This window comes from Hippocampus comes, unplaced genomic scaffold, assembly GCF_001891065.2.
Source record: "Hippocampus comes isolate QL1 unplaced genomic scaffold, H_comes_QL1_v1.1 scaffold41, whole genome shotgun sequence".
NCBI lineage: Eukaryota > Metazoa > Chordata > Actinopteri > Syngnathiformes > Syngnathidae > Hippocampus > Hippocampus comes.
The window spans coordinates 2,549,993-2,559,100 of record NW_017805153.1 but is presented as its reverse complement, the minus strand read 5'-3'; the positions used below and the strand labels follow the sequence as shown (position 1 = coordinate 2,559,100).

Sequence of the window (9,108 nt, the reverse complement as noted above, 5' to 3'; positions counted from 1 at the left end):
GAGGAGGAGTTCTGTTTTATCACTGTTAAGTTTGAGGAAGTTATGTGTGAACCAAGATTTAATTTCTGAAAGGCAGTGTGAGAGGGAGGAGGGTGGGAGGGATGCGTCGGGTTTGCTGGAGAGGTAGAGCTGGGTGTCATCCGCGAAGCAATGAAAGTGTATACCAAATTTACGGAAAATATTGCCAAGGGGGAGAAGGTAAATAATGAAGAGGAGGGGTCCCAAGACAGAGCCTTGGGGCACACCGGAAGAGACAGGGAGGGACTGTGAAGTGAAGGAATTGAGTTGGATGAACTGAGAACGGCCGGAGAGATAGGAATGAAACCAGTGTAAGGGAGTGTGAGTGATGCCTATGGTGGAGAGTCTATTTAAGAGGATGGGGTGGGAAATAGTATCAAAAGCTGCACTCAGATCAAGGAGAATGAGTATTGAGATTAAACCGGCGTCTGCTGCCATAAGGAGGTCATTTGTGATTTTTAAGAGGGCTGATTCAGTGCTGTGACGGGGACGGAAACCAGACTGGAATTGTTCGTAGAGATTGTTATGGGTAAGGTGGGAGGCAACGCCAGCGTTCACTCAACCCGGAAATCACGTGACTGATGATGATATCCCCAAACTCCTTGCAATTGTACATTGAGGAATGTAAAACTGTTGGATTATTTTTCACGCTGCACTTCAAAGAGGTTAACCTCACCCCATTTTTGCTTGTGAATGACAATTCAAGCAATTTAGGGAAGCTCCTTTTTTATCCAATCATGGTACCCAACTCTTCCCAGTTAGCCTGTTCACCTGTGGGATGTTCCAAACAGGTGTTTGATGAGCATTCCTCAACTTTCTCCGTCTTTTGTGCCACCTGTCCTCGCATTTTTGGAATGCATAGCCATGGTAGTTGAAATTAATGATTGTTTCCTAAAAACAATAGTTTATCAGTTTGAACATTCAATATCTTCTTTGTAGTGTATTAAACTAAAAATATAGTTTGGATATGATTTGCAACTCATGTTGTGTTTTTATTTGACTAACACAATGTCCCAACTTAATTGTGTTTGTAGTCCACTGTTCAAAAAAATCCCCACAATGAAGAAGGGTTTACTATCACTAACTCACAATTGTACCAGATGACCACGGATGGGAACAAAGGTCAAGTCCGCATGTGGACTCATGCCAGATGCTAATGTGCGTAACTGGGTTCCGTTTAGGCCACAGCCCAAAATCACAAAATCAGGAAATTGAAATGGTGAAAAACAGCTGTTGCCGTCAAACGTGCATTCCAAAACAAATCTCTGAATTCACTTTACAAGGTTTTAGTGTTAGCGTGTCAATATACACACACTCGGTAAACCACATCCAACATTTTTGTACTTGAGGAGAAAGGGTTCTTTCTGTGTTGCATTGAAATAATTCATTTGCATGCGTTTTGTTTTGTTTTTTTTGGGGTGCAAATACTTATTGAGCAACAGTGAACACTGGTCTTTCCGGCTGCAGTTACAGGAACTGGCAAAGGTGACTGGTTTGACAACCGATCTGGTGAGATACTGGTTCGCCACCAGGGCACCTGCAGCTCGACCAGAGCAAGTGTCTGCGCTGAAACCTGCAGCAGGCGCAGCAGTAGCTGAGCCGCGGCCGCCACCAGGCTCCTCCCCCGTGGAGCCGCACCCGAGAGGAAGTAACGAGAAAATTGAGCAGTCGCTGTGCGGCCAAGCAGGGGAGGGAGACACTCACAACACTACTCAAGGTAGCTTGTGTGTCTTGAAATCTGCTCTGAAACGTAATGACGCTCTAATGGTATTTCCTTCTGGTTTGACCCACGACAGGAGCAGATTGACAAACGCGATGGGAACGGGCCTTGAAACTGTACCTCCCCCTCCTCGTTGGGTGGATGTGACTTTGGCCGCTCCATGTGAGATGGACACAAACATCTGGCCTTGCACTCCACCTCCACCCTTTTGTTTTCTTCATGCCTTTTCCAAAATTCTGCTGCACAAAATGTTCCTCCTTATTGGCCGTTCAAATGGTGGAAGAAAAAAAGGGTAAAATAAAGTGTGGTTGGGAATGGAATCCACATTTACTGAAGCGGCTCATTCATCGTTAGTGTGCTTTGATGCTGGAGCTTTCCTAAAGCCTTAAAAGCTTAAGAAAAAAACAATTGCCATCTTGCACTAACTCCCTCTGGACTGTGGCAGCTGACACGGCAGCGCAAGTTGGACTCTTCATAGCGTCTAAATGACAAATGAAGCACTGAAGTTGTTTTTTTTTCCTGATTTTGTCCATTTAGTTGTACATTGTGTAAAAACAAAGGATGTGATACATTCATCCTCAGAACATGACACCAAAATAACTGATAGATGGGAGTTTTGTATCATAGGATCAAGCGCTCCTTGACGTCCTCGACGTGTATGAACATTTATTTTTACGGAGTGCATACATTTGACTGTAAAACCGAACTTACCGGGGTTTCCTAATTAGGTAAAATGTATCATTTTTACAAGTGTATTTGCAGAATAAACTGTATTTCATGAAATGTTTCATTCCCCAAAATTCTTGTGTACATTTGAAGATGGCCATCAAATTAGACAAAGACAAAACAGTGAGTATGAAGTAAGTATTTTATTCTCAGGATTTAGTATGTTCCTTACGAAAGGCAAAATTAAAATGATTACTCTTCCTCTCCATAGTTGTTTTAGGCACATTACAGAAAGGCAAGACTGTCAAGTGAGGAAACAAGACGCTTTGGGGCCCTGCACAGCACACATATCCAAAAGCAGGCTTTGTGAGATTCTCAACCATTTGACCTCTTTCAATCTCAAACTGCATGAAGCCATTGGGGGGGGGGGGGGGGGGGGACCCCCCCAAAATGACTAAAGGGCAACAGGCAACGTGTTATCACGCGCTGCTGAGACCCGGTCAGTCAAAACAGATGTGTACCGTGAATGCTGGGGGCGTGTAGACAGACATTTGCAGTACTGCAACATCGACAGCTGGTGGGGGAAATTAATACGGGGTACACAGTATATATCTCGTGCGCACAAACACACACACGATGCTAAAAGTATTTCTGTGGCCTAACAAAGTGTTCCTGAACATCACTGCTCTCACTTCCAACTCTTCATGATACCTTATGGCTTGGGAGTCTCTGTGTTGTTACACTGAGCCACAATACTGAATTTACATCATGACAGAGAGAAAACAAATGGGCAGTTGAACGCAAGCTCCGAGTGGACCCAATGAAGGCACCAGGACGTCCATCCGAAAAGCACTGCCATCCGCGTGCTTTGAATTTACAAACATGCAGAGAGGCCAGGAGTGAACGAAGACTGTCGACGTTTAAATAAAAGCGCAGCGTCAGTTCAACCTCAACTCCCTAAAATGCATGATGGCAGCGATGGGACGAAGCTTTGAATATGGCATATTTTCCCACTCCTACAGGATAGCTAAACCAAAAAATGAGCAAAATGCTGACGACACGCTTCGCAATAGTGGAGGGCTTTCTGATTATGGCGCCGGCACAGTTTGCCATCATGAACCGAAACATATCATCATCGCAACTGCTTTGAAGTGAGATCAACCAGAAATTTTGGTTAAAGGATCGAGCGGCATGATCAACTACGAAAACGCAATCGTGTGCAAGTTTGTGATTTTTGGAATGTAACAAAAAAGAAAATGGCTGCGTCTGCTGTATGACCAGCTATGACTTCTTCCTGATGCCTTTCACAAAAAAAAGTTCAATATGTAAAGAGGAGGTGCATAACATCCCCTGAAGCACAAAGAGAGAGAAATGTTCAAACAGTCGCAGAGCCCTCGTGTTTTACACATATACATAGAAAGAAAATGGAAAGATCACATTATGAATGTTTAAATAATTGGAATAATTAAAATGAGGGGAGACGGGAGCTCTTTGAGAGCACGTCGGGAGCCGCTGTCCTCTAGCCGACAGCACAGCAGGAATAAATACATTTTCACACACAGAGATGAGTAAACAGCCCGGAACAGGAAATACTTTCAATCCACCCCCACCCCCTTCCTGTGTGCAGCAACCAGCTTCCTCTCTGGTGTCGCGGTCCCTCCCTCCCGATGTTGAGCGGGCTGGGCGGACGGGGTGGTGGTGTGGGGAGCGAATGAGCTGCCTGAAATGTAGGCTAAAGCGGTGGTGGCGTTTCCATGGAAACTGTTCACAGCAGTCAGTGACATCATCAGTACGGGCAAAGGCGTGATGATTGGGGCTGGGGGCGGGATCAGGTCGGGGGGGTCAGCACAAGGTGCGGTTGGGCCGGCTTTTTGATTCAGACGCGGTTCTCTCCGCCCACTCTGGTCCGCCGCAGCATCCTGAAAAGGGGACAAAGACCAACAGTCAGCATGTCTGAGACCTCGTGATCGTTCCTCGCGCCCCCTTGGATGCACCTTCTGTTCTGCGCGTCCATGTGGTCGAGCAGCGGCTCCTGCGACACCCTGAAGTCATCGAGTGGCGACTGGTAGCGGGAGTCGAAGGAGCCCTCCCGGCCCCTGTACGCGGCCACAGCCTGGGCGGGCGACTGCGGCACGGGCGACACGGAGGACACGGACGATGCCGAGCCATGCTCTCCGAAACGTTCTCGTCCCGCGTGAGCCAACGCAGCACTCGACGAGCTCATGGAGAACGGGCACGCGATCTCGCCGTTTTCATCCTGTGGATGGAAATGCTAACGGTTAACATCAATACTACAAGTTTAAAGCAACGACTACTTCAACACAAATTTTAGAACCACATATGTGGGTGAATTAGATAAGAATATACACAGGCATATATTCTTTATCATCAAGGAAAAAACAGGATTACAGCAATTTACGGCAGAAGAAGACTATTCTTTTTGGTTTATGTCTGCATGATCAGCGCTGTATATAAACAGTCTGGCCAACTCGCTTGACAGGCGCCATCTTGCAGGCCAGCCTGCATGCTGCACCCTATGCGACAGTCCACACATGCCGTCTTATTTGGTGCGCGTTTCTTTCCTAGGCCCTCAAGAATCACAAGCACATCATGAAAATTGCTGTAAATATGGACTGGAAGGTGATTTTACCACTGGTTTAATTATTTTTCCCTGATTAGAACAATGGACGGTGTCATACAAGCACAAGATAGACACCAATACATTTTTTTAAATCGAGAAGATCAGGAAGGGACCGACACAGGTGGGCCGGCCGCATATTTCAAAAATATCTAATGGACTCAGACCATTATTTTCAATCTTTCTCACAATGACCAGAATGTGAGGCGCTCCAGTCCTTCAAGCAACTTTTGTCTACTCAAAACGTTGCGCCGATACAACTCAGAACACACCCTTTATGAAATGGCTGAAATAATAGTCGCTCGATCCATCAAATTTCAACACCACTAATTCCGTCCAGGATTCAAACAAATAATGTTGTAGCTGAACTCACTCCCATGCCTTGTCTCATGATTTTCATTCATTGTTCCATCAGAGAGCATAAAAGAGAATAAACTTACATCGAGGCACTTTCTCAGCCCATACTTTCCGTGTCTTGGCGCGCCACACCTTTGTCACACCCTACAACCACGCGTGTGTGCCCATTGTCACAGTATATGTTCCAAAGAAATGATGGAAAGATTGACAGAAAGGCATTGAATTCTGCACCACCGACAGCGAACGATGAGCTGCAAGATGGCGCCTGGAAAAGCCTGTGATTTTTGGCTCACAATAGCCGTCCGTAGCGGCAAGAAGTTGGCCAGACTGTTTCCATGCGGCGTCGTGCAGCTACAATGAATTCCGTGTTGGTGTCTTTGTAGGTGTAGTAACATGTTTGATGTAACTTCCAAGTTTTTTTATGTGCTTACGGCAAACAGTTGTAAAGTTACCAACTGCTGACCGAAATGATTTCAATTCAATTCAATTTCAGGGTTATTAGTCATTTGTGAGTAGTCAGAGTGGCAGAAGCGCCACCTATGGACACATAGACGATGTTCACATCCGTCCCTCACTTCCGCCACATTTTAAAAACATGCATGGGAACGTGTCACAATTCTGTTTTGTCTCGTGGCAGTGTCAAGAGGACAAAAATAAAACAGAAACAAATCAGGCCGCTTTCAAATGTGGATCAAGACTTGGGCAGTAGATAACGGCACAACATCGAAGCTGCAGGAAGTCCACAACAACAGGCCCGCTAGCATATGATAATTGCTTACTCTTCCTCTGACGATGTGGACCAACAATGAGGCCAACTCGAGATCCTCATTGAAGCTGTTCTTCAGAGGGACAGAGCGATAACCTGGCACAATGTATAATACAAGAGGTCAGACAAGGTCGTTGGTGATGCTGTAAGATGCTAGCAAGTGGCACAAATGGAGAAGTGGGAGTGCTGCCGTGCATACCCGTCTTCAGGCTGTGAATCGGGAACGTGGCCTGAGCCAGGAAGTTCTGGTCACTGAACATGTCGATTTCGTAGACCACAAAGCGCAGGAAAGCAAAGGCCGAGTTGCTTACTGCAAACTGGAACGGCTTTTTGGGCCATGTGGGGTTCAGACCATTATCGGCTGCAACGGGACAGAGTACAACAGACAAAACAATGAATAAAACACAACACGGTTATGGAAAAAATAAGAATCACGTCAATCATCATCATCAGTCATACTTCGAGTGAGACTGAAAAATGTTTATTCATCAATTTCAAAACGTATTTATTCAACAGCTGAAACACAATTACTCCAAACTATCTGCACATTGAACACTATTCTGATTGGCGAGGACTGCTCTCCGGCCGTGTCCCGCCCTGCCTCGGCAAAAACCCCCATTCCCTCTGTCCACGTTGAACCAGCAATTGTTGTTCATGGCTGCTGGAGGCGTTGTGACATGATGTGGAAACGCGGAAAATGTTTTTCCACAACACTTTTGCAATATACTTCTACTGTGACAATTTTTGAGATGTTTTTCGAAGTGTCTTTGTTTCCATGACCAGTTTAATATTGCGTAATTTGTATTTTGCACATTTCTGAGGGCAATGAAAACCCAGCTAGTATCACATACAGAGGTCAACCAAAAAAGCTTGCGTTTCCATTTTTGATACCATATTGACTTTGGAAGTACTGCCACAAATGTGGGCCATTTACTGTTAAAACTGCAATTCCCTTGGACACCAAAATGGTATGGCTCAGATAGTGCGAAAGTGAGAAGCTAAGGGAGAACAGTAATACTGCATAATCTAAGACAGCATATGATTACTAGAGAAATAGATCGATTGCTGTCTCCTGGCATTAACTGTACATTAAAATAAATATTTGCCCAGGTCCAGGAGCAACAGGAGATTCATGTCTATTTGTCAATTGTTTTGTGTTGCAATTCAATACCCACCTTCTGAATCCGTTTTTTGCTTGGTGCTGTCATACTCGGCCCCACACACCTCAATCTCGATTAGAGGACAAACAATGCCACGCCCGTGTTTGGGTAGGTGCCTTGCACCCAACACCTTTAAAAAGAGATCAGAAAATGCTTTTTGTTTACATCACACTTCTCATGGAAAGAACTTACAAAGTGCTCCACAAGGTTAAAATAGTTAAGCCACCTCACAACATAACTACGGATGCACAATAACTACTTGCTGGATCAAAATTGGGGAAAAAAATAAGGATATTTTTATTGCTCCGATAGCAACAAAACTGGACTGATTACAAGATCTGCTCAAATAAACTTGCACATCACCTGGTTATTTTCTCTTTAAGAGCGCAAAGGACCCAGCCTCAGTTGCATGGCGTGGCAAGTGAATATGGTAAATATATTACCATCACCTGTGTGATGTGACATGATATCCAGACACATGCATGCACGCGCGCACGCACACACACACCCTGAACAGGTCGCCAGTCAGTCACAGGCCACAACAAATACTATGGGGGGTTGAAACTGTGGACAAATGTAGTCCAATTGACAGAGATTTGCAATACAGTATATCCAGGAATGGAGGTCAGGAGGGAGGGGATTGCTAAGCATCATCATAATGATCATTTCATTTAATTAGTGACTTACTGGGTTGTTAATTTGGTGTCAACTGTTTTGTATGAATGTCGTATGGAAAAAAAAAACATCAAGGATACAGACTACAAATAGCAGTTACATTAATACTGATTGAAAATTAATTTGTCTCATAAAGACATTTGATAATGTAATCGAAGAGGTTCAGTAAATGATTCCAATGATTATAGTAATCATCAGGATGAATACTAATGAGGTACAGTACGATTGACGAATAAGGGGCGGGACCAAGTAACTCACTTCTTCCCACTCCTTTTGGAACATGTACCGTATTTTCACGACCATTCGGCGCACCGTATTGTTGGGCGCAGTCTCAGTAACGGGTGCTATTTCTGTATTTGACACGTACACAAAACGCACTGTATTATTGGGCGCAGCCAGGCATGGTAAAACATACGCCAGCTTAAACATATGGCATGCATGCACGCACGCTAAAAACACGTTAGCTTGAAGCATACGGTGGCATGCATGCACGCTAAAACATACCAGGTATGTTAGCTTAAAGCATACGGTAGCAGCTAAGACATACGGACACACACTTAAAAACACATTTTTAAAAAGGCAACGGAAGCAAAACTGAGTTCGGTTGTACTTTATCAGAGATGAAAGTGGACTTTTCTGAGGACTAAAATTGCAAATACACTGAAGCTAAATGTTTTACATGCATATAATTATCCAAATTTTAGAAGGCAATGTCTTATATATTGTTCCTGTTAAATAAAAATTAAAATTAAAATGGGATACTAAAAAAGTTACACACACACACACACGCGCGCACGCACGCACGCGCACGCACGCACTGGCCGATCAAGCATGAATTAGTTTACACAAAACGCTATTCAAATACTCGACATTCAATGATTAATCTTCCTTTTGTGTGCACACGTGTACCCTATGTGGCTTCCGTTCGGGCCGAAATTTCGAAATCTCCAAGATATGGCGAGGCCATGAGAATGCGAGGCAAGGGTATTACTGTTGTGGTGACGCCACTCAAGCTAAGCGAGCCTCAGCAGTAGATAGTCCGCTGCTCTCTGCTGTGCGTGCTTCAGCGCGAACATGTACGCAAGCGCGTCTTTTGATTTCAACCAAT

General features: G+C 44.6%; 2 protein-coding genes across 5 annotated transcripts in view; one reads left to right on the top strand and one right to left on the bottom strand.

Annotated features, from left to right (window-relative positions):
• zhx3b (zinc fingers and homeoboxes 3b) overlaps positions 1 to 2,146 on the top strand; it is a 19,622-nt gene extending 17,476 nt beyond the window's left edge. Inside the window, exons 6-7 of the mRNA XM_019868474.1 lie at positions 1,486 to 1,735; positions 1,815 to 2,146. Coding sequence (XP_019724033.1) covers positions 1,486 to 1,735; positions 1,815 to 1,825 — 261 coding nt within the window. The 3' untranslated portion in view covers positions 1,826 to 2,146. The remainder of the gene's footprint in view (positions 1 to 1,485; positions 1,736 to 1,814) is intronic.
• A 2,132-nt stretch (positions 2,147 to 4,278) lies between these two features.
• plcg1 (phospholipase C, gamma 1) overlaps positions 4,279 to 9,108 on the bottom strand; it is a 37,439-nt gene continuing 32,609 nt past the window's right edge. For all 4 annotated transcript variants that reach the window (XM_019868471.1, XM_019868470.1, XM_019868472.1 and 1 more), the window contains 5 exons: positions 7,341 to 7,455; positions 6,365 to 6,526; positions 6,179 to 6,261; positions 4,399 to 4,661; positions 4,279 to 4,323 (listed from right to left, as the gene is read on the bottom strand). In XM_019868471.1, the coding sequence (XP_019724030.1) occupies positions 4,281 to 4,323; positions 4,399 to 4,661; positions 6,179 to 6,261; positions 6,365 to 6,526; positions 7,341 to 7,455 (666 nt within the window). In that variant the 3' untranslated portion in view covers positions 4,279 to 4,280. The remainder of the gene's footprint in view (positions 4,324 to 4,398; positions 4,662 to 6,178; positions 6,262 to 6,364; positions 6,527 to 7,340; positions 7,456 to 9,108) is intronic.